A 14,720-nucleotide genomic window follows, 5' to 3' on the forward strand; every position below is an offset into this window, starting at 1 on the left:
AGAGAGCCTGTTAAAACTTCCACATATTCAGTACAAAAACAGAGTTTTTCATGACATACTTTGTTTATTGAGGGTGTCACTTATATTTGATGTTCTGTACACCAATGTGATTTTACAGCTTTTTGTTGCAATCATCTTATTTATTCTGTAAAATAATTGAACAGTTAGAAGTGGTCTTTAAATTTCACAAATACATTGAATATCTCCTTTTGTGAAAGTAGTTGCAGTCTCCAATGAGGATTTTATATTCTTCACAATCCATTGCATTCAAGTGCAGGAATATGAAATGTGACATATCAATGCTTGGAGCTAAATCTTTTTCTTTATACTTTTGTAATCCGTAATACTTAAATAAACTCATCACACACTCTTCTTCAAACACAAGCCACTGATGAATGCTTCCATTCTTGAATCTTGACAAAGTACAAGATTAAACTGCATAACTTAAAGTATCTATCTGAACAAAATATAATATCTGGCAGACTGCGTTAGCTACATTCCTCTGACACTTTTTTCAAGCTCCTGTCAGTTCTCGCCTGGGTCTGTAGGCTATTTAAGGGAATTGACTGTAATAAACTTGTTTAAAAAATAGATGTCTTCAAAACACAATCAAAGCGTATGCTACCATCTATGTTTTTTCACTTTTCTATTATTTCTAGCTTAATAATACCACTATTTAAATGGATCATACAGCACAACTGGTTGCTGTAGTAGTGTCTCACGCTTCTCCTGCCATTTGCATGAGGCAATAATAACCAATTACATTCATTTTAGTCCCACGTGTACACACAGACACTTAATTAATGGACAGTATCTATGGCAACTGGCCCAGAATGATTCACTGAACAATACACTGACATTGAACAACAAAAACAACAACCAATAAATAGTAGTACAAAAGTCACAGAAGGCTATAAATGTGTGTGCGTGTGATGTGAGTAGTCTTTATATATGATAGACATATCTGAAGAACGATACAAAGGTATCCATGCAGAATATTACTGTATATAAAACAAGGGCATCTCCATATGCCATAAGTTTTAAAGGCCCAGTGCAGTCAAAAATTTGATTTGTCTGTGTTTTATATATATTTCCACACTATGAGGTTGGAATAATACTGTGAATTCGTAAGAATTATGATGATGCCCTTTTAGTGTAAGAGCTGTTTGAAATGGCTGCCTGAGATTTCAGCCTGTTTTGGTGGGATGAAGTTTTGGCCTTCCATGGTGGCATCACCATGCGTTAAAATAGTTAATAGACCAATAAGAAAGAGAGTTCCAAACCTCTCTGCCAATAACAGCGAATTTTCAGTTTCCCCCTCCCTACTCAAACCACTCCCAGACAGTCCTAGCGAAATTCTTGCTTGAGTAATTGCCCTTCGCTAAGAAGCCCTTTTTGTTTCTTTTTGACCATTTTAATGGAAAACAATCTCAGTCAGGTACTTAATTGTTACCAAGAAATGATTGATATTGAGATAAAAACGGCTGCATTGGACCTTTAATAACATCACATACTATACAATCCTGGCGGGCTTGACAGGCACTGGTACCATCTTCAGTCTACTGAAGTCTACTAGTCATAATAAGAGTGTGGTTGAACAGCTGATAATATACACAGAGGAATAAACTGCACATTTCATTTTTTTCATAAAAACCTCTGAACACTGAATTAGTGCCCCAGACAGGATGGATAGTCCTTAGCACACAGTATAGTACTGTACATACAGTTGGCACATATTCATAATTCATTCTGTTATTTTCTTCACAGAACACTTTGGGCACATGTAGAAAACACCTCGCCATCAATGTTGACGTGCTCCTCATTCTACCACTGAGCTGTGAAGTGGAGCTGCAGCAGCATACGGTACAGTAGGTAGGGTGGGGTTAAGCCTGTGAATATCATCCTGCCTTGGCTCTCCCCCAAGGGGGATGTTGTGTTAGGAGACAACTGTACATCAAGGCTTCACGTTGAGCTGGGCTGGGCCAGCCTTAAACCTGCTGGGGAACCCTCTGATCCCTATAGCCTGGAGGAGAGAGGGCGCAGTGAGGTTACACATCACCTGAATAAACTGAGTGCAACAGCCTGGGGTATAAGTGACCCCTGAATAACCCGAGTAAACTGAGTAGGGCATAATGTTTCCAAGTGAAACTTTAAGATATAAGAGAATTACATTTTAATATATACGATTGGAAAATCCTTTAGAAAACTCTTCCCAGACATGCACTGCTGAGGCAGAGTCCTGATCTCAGTTGCAGATCCAGACCAGCTCAGAAGCATAGTGTCTTCGCTGATCTGTGACGATGCAAGCTGCAAAGCATGCTCGGACTGGGACAGGGCTGAGGACATTCAGGGGACCATTATAATGAGCACGACGGAGGACATCAAACCCAAACAGTGTGAGATACAGCCAGAGGGGAGGTGGTGGAGGCACAGGCACATAGACAGAGATGGAGAGTTGATGGAATAGGAAAAAGCAATGGTGGCAGCGAGTGAGATGAGGCAGCTGTGTAGTACTACGCATGCAGTACCTACCATCAGAAACTTTCATCCATTTAGGAGGAGTAACAGAGAAAAGAAACATGAGAACAATTAATATTTCCACCGTGAGAAGCTGCATGTTACACAGTGGAACAGCATGTTCTAGAAAATGTCCAGAGAAAGATTACTGTAGCAACAAACACTGTTGAAAACAACCCTCTTCGATATGAAAAGAAGAGAAGTTAGTTAGAAGACAGGATCCAGAGCTCAGTGGTTCAATTCAATAACAGGATTAATAATAACAACATGAAGACGCTCAACAGTGTTCTGGGAGCAGCTTTTTCCTCTCACGCTCACAGCAATTAATACCACATTGCTATCCTGACAAAGGCCTGCTCTCTGCAAACAATAGCAATTGTCACGATTCAAAGGAATCCATCCCCTTATGTGGCACGGAGAGAGAGAACTCTAATAATGAAATACAAGGCAATCTGAGAAGCATCAGTGGAACCAATGGGGAGAACTCTGTAGCTATAGAGCATGGTTAATTTGAATGAAACTGCCTCAAGTGATAACATAAAGCAGACACAAGATAGTACAAGCGGAAGAACGGGATCTATATGCCAAGTATCTCATGCACAATGTGAGCCAATATATCTATTCTGGTCATTTCCTCTTAAAGAGATGGAGATATTTTGAAATTCACATTCAGAAAAGTGCTTTTAGCAACGCAATTCAATCTGCAGTGAGCGTTGAAGAGAGAGAGAGATAATTACAGCACCCATCAAACCACATGTAAAAACCTGTCTATCTGTTGGGGCTGTGGCTGCAAAGTGTATAGGGAGGATATCATACACAACCCTCTATGAACAGGACCAGGAGCTTTTCCTGGACAGGTCATGTGGTCAAGAAAAACTCCTAACCCTGCCCATGAACATAGATATGATATTATTTACGTTGACTTGGACAATAAGAGTGCTGCTGCTTCCACATAAATACATCAAATCAATTGACGCAACATACAAACAACATCATCACCATACACTCCCTCCCCACACACAAAAATGCATTAGTTCATGTCAGGCAAGTTTGTAAATCAGACAAAGGAATGTTTGTATCTGTTCTGCCTGCATCTAGGCACCGTATAACGCCTCCCTGCTGACATCAGCTGGAACTCTGTGTTCAGTACATGTGTGTTCAGTTCATGTGTGGGGTCCCCATATGACCTTCTGGACCTTTTCTAACCTGTCTTATGATGGTCTCCTTGAAAATGTCCCGTGTAGACCTTTGATACACAATAATAAACTTAATCCACATAGACTTTCTGAAGTTACCTCAATCACGTCGAAATGCATAATACAGAGTGACACATACTTGCCAGGATGACCATGTCCATGCCCCAGAAAATACTCATGATCCAGCCCACCATGACGATGGCTGTGAGGATCTGGATGAAGGCTGCTGCGATGTTCAGCCAGAACACACAGCACATGTGGCGGTCAGGCAGGTCTGTCCGCGCTCCGCACAGCACCGTGAAGGCAGACACGAACGTACCTGCAGAGAGAAGACGCAGAGGCACGAATGCACGCACGCAAACATACACACATATTAGGACTTGGGACAAAGAAAATTCACAAAGACAGGAGATCAAAGAGAAAAGGCAGTTTAAAATACAGTATGAATTCTTACGCAGCAGAGTAACACTACGTAAACTGACTTATGGCCCAAAACATTGTTCAGTCAATTAGGCTAAGGTTGAATAATAAGCTTGAAGTATATACGGCTGAGACTGCTGCAACTCCTTGTGCCTTTGGGGATCTGAACCAAACCCTTTCTATCATCCACTCATACAGGTCCTGACCCCCCCCCCCACACACACACACACAGCCCTGGATCTAAAGCTAAATTACATATTATTTACAGTTCTAGGTCAGAGGGTTGGGTTGGAGCTGTCTCATGTGACTAGGATAATGTTTTATTAGCATCAACATATTTTATGGTTGATTTGAATAGGGACCACAGTGTGTGCGTGTGCGTGTGCGTGTTTGTACTTGTTTGTGCGTGTGTGTGTGTGTGTGTGTGCGTGTGTGGTGTGTGTGTGTGTGTGTGTGTGTGTGTGTGTGTGTGTGTGTGTGTGTGTGTGTGTGTGTGTGTGTGTGTGTGTGTGTGTGTGTGTGTGTGTGTGTGTATAGCTAATGCTAATGTACAACACCCGTCCCTAAATTAGCCTTTAGGAAGGAGAGGAAAAGGAATTCCAAAGATAATGCCCGCTTAACTAGCTTGATTCTGCAGTAGTCACAGTCTAGCTTCTTTTGGGGAAATCAAACAGATAATCCCCCCAAAAAATGGATGGATGCAAGGGACATATATTCTCTGTCATTGCTGGGTCATTTGCCAGGAGGAGAACCATAATTAAGAGGAAAATATCAGTGCTTCCACAATCTGAACTATTCTCAATCGTCAAATAAATCAGGGTTACTTCCCCTAAATAGGAACTAAAGTAAGTGGACGGATAAATAACCTTCCCCTTTTCCACTATGTTTCATTTTAATCTGGTTTATCAATGAGACATACCCATTAATCATACTCGAGAATCCAACGAGACACATAGAGTACTTAGTGCCAGAGATCTGCCTCGCTTTCCTTTACAACGGGCCAATCAGGCTAAGAATAGCCTTTCTTCCAAACACAGATAAACATCATTTACAGGGAAAGAGCCCAAAAATCTATTGGCAGCAGCAGGGAACTAGCAGTCCTTGTGTTCACTGGTCCTGTGCCAAGTTTGGCTTGTTCAGATGGTGAGCCCATTTAATAATATGATCAGAATGGTAGGTTTACATGGGGGGGGTCATAGAGAATCAATTCTACACCAAATGTTAGAAGGACCATCATCTTAATCTTTGTAATATGCTCTTTAATTGATTGATATAAGGATGTCATCCAAATCATTTAGAGGGTTATGTATGTGAGACTGAACATGGCAGGTCAGTTGATTTCGGACCGACTTAGCATGCTGCTTAATTGCTGTCCTTTTCAAATCAAGACTATATCCTGCTGTAAATTAATCAGTTACAAACTGATCTAGAGATAGTCAGACGAGTGTGATTAAAATCTAAATTATGCCATGGTTCTGGAGAGTAAAAAATATAAATTCATGAGAGATAACAGAAAACAGTCTCCTCCCAGTAATTCTAAATACAACCAGAGCACACACAGGAATGTGAGGGCATCAACTTGACTGCTGACATGCAAAACATTTTAGGACTGTATACAACAGTGGGCTAATGAAAAAAATACAAAAAATATATTTTTTGGGGGGGGGGACTTTTTGTTCAAACACTCCAACTGCAGCTATCAAGTACCACCCACAAATGTTATGTCTATTGGTACACACTGCAAAATGCCTAAAACCATGAGTACAGCATCTGGTCACAGATATAAGAGCTTTCTGCAATGTAATTTGTAACAACATATATCATTAGAGCTGTCATTAGCACAATAAATTAGAAATGCGGGGATTCTTGAAAACCGGGACAATCCTTGTCCAGCAGGGAAAACACATTTTTTATTGAAAAAAAAAATATTTTGTTGCATTATTTGGGCTTACATTTAGGGGGATTTTATAAGGGGAAATTTGATTTTGGAATTTTATAAATATTTTCAATATTATTAATTACCATGTCAGCTCTATGCTCTGAAATGCCCTTGTCCAGAGCAAAGGATCCCAACGTCGAACTCTCCTAAAACAGACAATAATGAATATTAACTGAAAAAGGGCCTTATGAAGTTTCTTACAATAGTGCTCTCTGAATTTAAATAATATTTCTCTCAAAACTGTGATTCCTAAAGAATATGTTCAGAGATTTGGTCAACTCCGTCAGATTTGTCTAAAATCCTAAATGAATCAGGAATGAGCAGGGTCAGCTACAGTGCCTTCGTAAAGTATCAGGAATGAGCAGGGTCAGCTTCAGTGCCTTCGTAAACTATCAGGAATGAGCAGGGTCAGCTACAGTACCTTCGTAAAGTATCAGGAATGAGCAGGGTCAGCTACAGTGTCTTCGTAAAGTATAATGAATGAGCAGGGTCAGCTACAGTGCCTTCGTAAAGTATCAGGAATGAGCAGGGTCAGCTACAGTGCCTTCGTAAAGTATCAGGAATGAGCAGGGTCAGCTACAGTGTCTTCGTAAAGTATCAGGAATGAGCAGGGTCAGCTACAGTGCCTTCGTAAAGTATCAGGAATGAGCAGGGTCAGCTACAGTGCCTTCGTAAAGTATCAGGAATGAGCAGGGTCAGCTACAGTGCCTTCGTAAAGTATCAGGAATGAGCAGGGTCAGCTTCAGTGCCTTCGTAAAGTATCATGAATGAGCAGGGTCAGCTTCAGTGCCTTCGTAAAGTATCAGGAATGAGCAGGGTCAGCTACAGTGCCTTCGTAAAGTATTCAGACCCCTTTATTTTTTCTACATTTTGTTACATTACAGCCTTATTCTAAACTGGATGAAATTGTTTGTTTTCCTCATCAATCTACACACAATACCCCGTAATGACAAAGCAAACAAAAACAGGTTTTTAGACATTTTGGCAAATGTATTAAAACTAGAAAATGTAAATATCACATTTACATAAGTATTCAGACCCTTTACTCAGTACTTTGTTGAAGCACCTTTGGCAGAGTTTACAGCCTCGAGTCTTCTTGGGTATGATGCTACAAGCTTGGAACACCTGTATTTGGGGAGTTTCTCTCATTCTTCTCTGCAGATCCTCTCAAGCGCTGTCAGATTGGATGGGGAGCGTCCATACACAGCTATTTTCAGGTCTCTCCAGAGATGTTTGATCGAGTTCAAGTCCGGGCTCTGGCTGGGCCACTCAAGGACATTCAGAGACTTGTTCCGAAGCCACTCCTGCATTGTCTTGGCTGTGTGCTTAGAGTTGTTGTCGTGTTGGAAGGTGAACATTCGCCTCAGTCTGAGGTCCTGAGTGCACTGGAGCAGGTTTTCATAAAGGATCTCTCTGTACTTTGCATCGTTCATATTTCCCTTCATCCTGACTGGTCTCCCAGTCCCTGCCGCTGAAAAACATCCCCACAGCATGATGCTGCCACCACCATGCTTCACCGTAGGGATGGTGCCAGGTTTCCTGCAGACATGACGCTTGGCATTCAGGCCAAAGAGTTCAAACTTGGTTTCATCAGACCAGAGAATCTTGTTTCTCATGGTCTGAGAGTCTTTAGGTGCCTTTTGGCAAACCTCAAGTGGGCTGACATGTGCCTTTTACTGAGGAGTGGCTTCTATCTGGCCACCCTAACATAAAGGCCAGATTGGAGGAGTGCTGCAGAGATGGTTGTCCTTCTGGAATCTTCTCCCATCTTCACAGAGGAACTCTGGAGCTCTGTCAGAGTGACCATCAGCTTCTTGGTCACCTCTCTGCCCAAGGCCCTTCTCCCCCGATTGCTCCGTTTGGCCAAGTGGCCAGCTCTAGGAAGAGTCTTGGTGGTTCCAAACTTCTTGCAATTAAGAATGATGGAGGCCACTGTGCTCTTGGGGACCTCCAATGCTGCAGAAATGTTTTGCTACCCTTCCCCACATCTGTGCCTCGACACAATCCTGTCTCGGAGCTCTTTGGACAATTTCTTCGACCTCATGGTTTGGTTTTTGCTCTGACATGCACTGTCAACTGTGGGACCTTATATAGGTGGATTCCAATCAAGTTGTAGAAACATCAAGGATGATCAATGGAAACAGGATGCATCTGAGCAGAATTTCAAGTCTCATAGCAAAGGGTCTGAATACTTATGTAAATAAGGTATTTGAGTCTTTTATATTTAATACATTTGCAAAAAATTTGTCATTATGGGATGTTGTGTGTAGATCGATGAGGATTGTATTTTTTATTTAATCCATTTTAGAATAAGGCTGTAATGTGTTATTCCTTACATTGGTACCCCAGGTAATCTTAGGTTTCATTACATACAGTCGGGAGGAACTACTGAATATAAGAGCAACGTCAACTCACCATCGTTCCAACCAGGAATATGACTTTCCCGAAACGGATCCAGTGTTTTGCCTTCCACCCAATACAATGGATCTGATCCCAGCCGGCGACCCTATGCGACGCCGTAAAAGGGGCAAACGTAGCGGTCTCCTGGTCAGGCTTCGGAGACGGGCACATCGCGCTCCACTCCCTAGCATACTACTCGCCAATGTCCAGTCTCTTGACAATAAGGTTGATGAAATCCGAGCAAGGGTAACATTCCAGAGAGACATCAGAGATTGTAACGTTCTCTGCTTCACGGAAACATGGCTAACTCAAGAGACGCTAACGGAGTCGGTGCAGCCAGCTGGTTTCTTCACGCATCGCGCCGACAGAAACATACATCTTTCTGGTAAGAAGAGGGGCGGGGGGGTATGCCTTATGATTAACGAGACGTGGTGTGATCATAACAACATACAGGAACTCAAGTCATTCTGTTCACCTGATCTAGAACTCCTCACAATCAAATGTCGACCGCATTATCTACCAAGGGAATTCTCTTCGATTATAATCACAGCCGTATATATTCCCCCCCAAGCAGACACAACGATGGCCCTGAACGAACTTTATCTGACTCTTTGTAAACTGGAAACCACACACCCTGAGGCTGCATTCATCGTAGCTGGGGATTTTAACAAGGCCAATCTGAAAACAAAACTCCCTAAATTCTATCAGCATATCGATTGTGCTACCAGGGCTGGTAAAACCTTGGATCATTGTTATACTAACTTCCGCGACGCATATAAGGCCCTCCCCCGCCCTCCTTTCGGAAAAGCTGACCACGACTCCATTTTGTTGCTTCCAGCCTACAAACAGAAACTAAAACAACAAGCTCCCTCGCTCAGGTCTGTTCAACGCTGGTCCGACCAATCTGATTCCACGCTTCAAGACTGCTTCGATCACGCGGATTGGAATATGTTCCGCATTGCGTCCAACAACAACATTGATGAATATGCTGATTCGGTGAGCGAGTTCATTAGAAAGTGCATTGACGATGTTGTACCCACAGCAACGATTAAAACATTCCCAAACCAGAAACCGTGGATTGACGGCAGCATTCGCATGAAAGTGAAAGCGCGAACCACTGCTTTTAACCAGAGCAAGGTGACCGGAAACATGACCGAATACAAACAGTGTAGCTATTCTCTCCGCAAGGCAATCAAACTAGCTAAGTCCCAGTACAGAGACAAAATAGAGTCGCAATTCAACAGCTCAGACACAAGAGGTATGTGGCAGGGTCTACAGTCAATCACGGATTACAAAAAGAAAACCAGCCCCGTCGCGGACCAGGATGTCTTGCTCCCAGACAGGCTTAATAACTTTTTTTGCTCGCTTTGAGGACAATACAGTGCCACTGACACGGCCCGCTACCAAAACCTGCGGGCTCTCCTTCACTGCAGCCGAGGTGAGCAAAACATTTAAACGTGTTAACCCTCGCAAGGCTGCAGGCCCAGACGGCATTCCCAGCCGCGTCCTCAGAGCATGCGCAGACCAGCTGGCTGGTGTGTTTACGGACATATTCAATCAATCCTTATCCCAGTCTGCTGTTCCCACATGCTTCAAGAGGGCAACCATTGTTCCTGTTCCCAAGAAAGCTAAGGTAACTGAGCTAAACGACTACCGCCCCGTAGCACTCACTTCCGTCATCATGAAGTGCTTTGAGAGACTAGTATATCACCGCATCATGAAGTGCTTTGAGAGACTAGGTATCACCGCCTGGTACGGCAACTGCTCCGCCCACAACCGCAAGGCTCTCCAGAGGGTAGTGAGGTCTGCACAACGCATCACCGGGGGCAAACTACCTGCCCTCCAGGACACCTACACCACCCGATGTCACAGGAAGGCCATAAAGATCATCAAGGACAACAACCACCCAAGCCACTGCCTGTTCACCCCGCTATCATCCAGAAGGCGAGGTCAGTACAGGTGCATCAAAGCAGGGACCGAGAGACTGAAAAACAGCTTCTATCTCAAGGCCATCAGACTGTTAAACAGCCACCACTAACATTTAGCGGCCGCTGCCAACATACTGACTCAACTCCAGCCACTTTAATAATGGGAATTGATGGAAATTATGTAAAAATGTATCACTAGCCACTTTAAACAATGCCACTTAATATAATGTTTACATACCCTACATTACTCATCTCATATGTATATGTATATACTGTACTCTATATCATCTACTGCATCTTGCCATCTCTATGTAATACATGTATCACTAGCCACTTTAAACTATGCCACTTTATGTTTACATACCCTACATTACTCATCTCATATGTATATACTGTACTCTATACCATCTACTGCATCTTGCCTATGCCGTTCTGTACCATCACTCATTCATATATCTTTATGTACATATTCTTTATCCCTTTACACTTGTGTGTATAAGGTAGTAGTTGTGGAATTGTTAGGTTAGATTACTTGTTGGTTATTACTGCATTGTCGGAACTAGAAGCACAAGCATTTCGCTACACTCGCATTAACATCTGCTAACCATGTGTATGTGACAAATAAAATTTGATTTGATTTGATGTAACAAAATGTGGAAAAAGTCAAGGGTCTAAATACTTTCCCGAATGCACTGTATACCATAAGGACCCCTTATTCATGTCCTCATTACATGTAGTACAACAAGACCGCTCATGGTCTGTAAAGTTCTCTACTTTGATATATTTAAACAAACAAAGTTGAAATCACCAAGGTCACAACCATAAACGGTCAACTCCAGCTCCCTGATAGATTAAGATAGCATGTGAATTTTGGTTCAAATATGTTTATTTTAATTAGGTTTTAAAGTCATAAAGCAACAGAGGAAAAACGAAATTGCTACTTTGTATACCACTTCAATGGAGATGAAAAATACAATTCCGTAAGATATTTGCCTATAGTCAATTCCATCAGAGTGCTGAAAGATCTGATAGAATGGTTGTTTTTGGGGGGGATTTTCAAATGAACCATTTTCTATATTTTACAAATGCTTGCATTAAACTTTTGTTTTCAGAGGCAAAAATATGTCTATTTTGAGTATCTGTTGTCAACTCCATCACTGATGGCTAACGCCCTTAAGATCCCCCTTTTTTGAAAATATTCTCCTCAAAAAATAAAAAAAATAACATATGCTTAAACTATTTCAGTATTTGCTGTGCTAGATAATGTTTGCTTTTTAAATGTTTTTTTCATGCTCTGAATCTAGAAAAACTAAAATGCTAAGAAAATTTGCCCTGGAGCATTACATAGCACTATAAAATAAAAACATGTTTCGAGACTTGTATTACATATTTGAATAATCTAATGTTATGATTAAACAATCAATACATTTAAAACATTTGAACAATACATTTAAAAATGAAATGCCTTTTATGGTGTCTGACAGAGTTGACATAAATCCAGTTAGTTGCATAATTAGGTTGTTCCTTCGCATTGGTGTGATAGCTGATACAGTACTTTGGTCTATCAAAATATATATTTAAAATGTTATGAATACAAATATTTTGGGGAAAAAATATGAGATCGTCCCATCTTTCAAGAATCCTAAAATGACAAGAAATGCGAACGAAAGTTAAATCTCTTGGTGGAATTTTCATAACTAATGATGTCTCTCTCTCTGTTTCTGTCTCTCTCTTCTCTTATCCTCTCTCTCTTTCCCTCTATATCTGTGACACTAAGCTGTTAACAGACTGAGAGCATTGTCCACAGTCTGTCTCCAAGGACTTAATAACGCCTTCACACCCAGGCCAATCCTCATTAGCAACATTTCAACCCCCATCAACCCCTCCATCCATCCATCCCTCCCTCCTCCCGCCCACCCGTGCACAGAGTCTGTGTGTGGAGTGAGAGCAAGGAGTATGGTGAGTGTCATCATCGTCATGCATTACGCCACTGATGACTGTAATTTTCTGAAGCGTTTGCACTTAGTGCCAACTGAAAATGTGGAAGGTTAATTATCCCCTTTAGTCCTTGTTTTTTTTGAGAGCGAGAACTTTCACTGCGAGTGGCCTTGGAAGGGACCACTTGGGACAGAATTAAAGGGGAACTCATCTCTCTCTCCCTGCCTGTTTGTGTTTGTTCATGTGTGTGTTTTGTCTCCCCTCCAGTATTGGGAATGCTTCTACTTTCCAGAGAGAAAGAGAGAGAGAGAGAGAGAAAGAAAGAGAGAGAGAGAGAGAGAGAGAGAGAGAGAAGGAAAGTTGAGTTACTTTGATCTACAGTAAGAGGGGTTTTATTATTTGCAGTTTCCCTATTTAACAACTCAAACTCAGTGTCAACAGTACTGAGCACCAATGGGCCTCGTATGTTGCTCCACACTTCAGTCTAGGTGCTAATGTGTTCGATAACCTAAAAAGCTTGTTCTTCATGATTTGAATGGTACTTTTGCCTGTGCTACTCAAAGCTTAGTTTTTCACATTTATGATTGAACATTGTACATGATGTAGTTTCAGAATGATTAAAAAAGGTCAGTTTCCCGCAATATTTAGATACACTGTCTTTGTAAAGTAAACATACGAAGGCTTGGGCAAAAAATGCATGAGTAAACTGGACCCTTAAGCATTCACAGGCTTGTGCTAACCCATACAGACAGAGACCATTGGATATGCCAGGATGGAAATAGAAAATGACCTCTGCTAAGCATACTTTGGGGGGGGGGGGGGGTTCTTATTATTTAAATTTTTTAGAAAGACATCTTTATTGCAATAATACCAACAATTCACAACTCAAGATTTCATTTTTTACTCCCCTGCCTCACAACAACCGCACCCTTCCCATCCCTTCTCCACCTCCACTCACTTTAGACCTACATGTGCCAGGCAGGTGAGGGTATTTGTCAACATTACTAGCACACACCCCATCAATCATCCACCCAGGAACCTGCACCCACTCTTACTGGGCCTCCCTGCCTGCCTGGGCTCAACCTCCTCCCAGGTCTGCTCTCTCTCTCTCATTGAGGCAGCATACCACAACATCCATGCTCTAGCAAGCTGGAGAGGGACATAAACATCATTTTGTTATGGTTATATCTTTATGTCCCTTCCTAACATATTGGGACAGCCAACAGAGTATAAAAATACTGGACATTTGGGCTTGCATCAAAGCATGACCCACATACAGTACTCTGTGCCTTGCTGTGTGTTTTTGGTCCCCAGATGCTAACAAACTGTCTGTGACAGCTTGATAACAGTGTGTGTGTGTGTGTGTGTGTGTGTGTGTGTGTGTGTGTGTGTGTGTGTGTGTGTGTGTGTGTGTGTGTGTGTGTGTGTGTGTGTGTGTGTGTGCCTGGGAGACATGGTATTAGCCTTGATGTTACATGGCAGATGTGTAGTCTGCTCTGATGGTGCATTTTTCAAAGTCTTCCTGGCGCACCGGCCCGAAATGGACAATTCTATGAGCATAAATGACCTCAATTTATGATAATAAGCAGGGGCTCAAACTCCAGGACAAGCGTAGAAGGCACTGGGCCTGAGACATCGCCACCAGACACTAACAGGCTGCAGGTGCAACAATTTATGACCTGTCTAATTGTATTAGTTTGAATGGCCAGAATCTAGAACAGAAAGAGATCCAGTATGAATTGAAATATACTAGATTGATTGACTGTGTTATAAAAGACAGTATCTCATATCAACCCCTATTGATCTGTTGTAATTGTGGTGGGTTGTAGAACATTTCTACATCTAAAGGAGTCAGAAAAACTTGTCAACAGACGCCATTCTCCCACTGGTATTAGACCCCACTTTATCAAGGGCATGACAATGTTAGCTTACAATACAGTCAATTCTAAGGGAGAGACTGGAACAGGATTCTCCTGATGGGGGTCAGCCAATGATACCAGTGCTAAGTCTCCAACAGGACAACCAACAGTCTTATTTCTAGAGAGGTGGAGCAGAGAAGGACAACATGAGCATTGGTCCAAAGCCTGTAGTTAATCTGAGTAAATGGACTAACAGAGCTCCTCATGGAGTTTTTAATTTAATGCACTCCCACTGTCAAAGATCAATTTGTCAACTCAACCAAGATCACAAATAGCGTAACCTAGTGTCTGCTTGTCTGCATCTGAATAAACCCACAATTGAATCTATTTTCTAACCCAAGACACAAAGCCATGATGGGAGTTCAGTCAACACAATTAGAAACTGGGGGAGCACATCAACATGTCCGCATGCAGCCGAAGCTCGTGCATCATATGAGGGATCTGTACTCTTATGAATCATTTT

The 14,720-nt window shown here is 42.0% G+C and overlaps 1 protein-coding gene across 1 annotated transcript in view; it reads right to left on the minus strand.

The window, feature by feature from the left end:
• Positions 1 to 1,480: 1,480 nt before the first annotated feature.
• Positions 1,481 to 14,720, minus strand: part of stum (stum, mechanosensory transduction mediator homolog) — a 38,558-nt gene continuing 25,318 nt past the window's right edge. The window contains exons 2-4 of the mRNA XM_038968645.1: positions 3,853 to 4,032; positions 2,533 to 2,541; positions 1,481 to 2,023 (exon numbers count right to left, since the gene is read on the minus strand). Coding sequence (XP_038824573.1) covers positions 1,989 to 2,023; positions 2,533 to 2,541; positions 3,853 to 4,032 — 224 coding nt within the window. The 3' untranslated portion in view covers positions 1,481 to 1,988. The remainder of the gene's footprint in view (positions 2,024 to 2,532; positions 2,542 to 3,852; positions 4,033 to 14,720) is intronic.

This window comes from Salvelinus namaycush, chromosome 29 (assembly GCF_016432855.1).
Source record: "Salvelinus namaycush isolate Seneca chromosome 29, SaNama_1.0, whole genome shotgun sequence".
Classification (NCBI taxonomy): domain Eukaryota; kingdom Metazoa; phylum Chordata; class Actinopteri; order Salmoniformes; family Salmonidae; genus Salvelinus; species Salvelinus namaycush.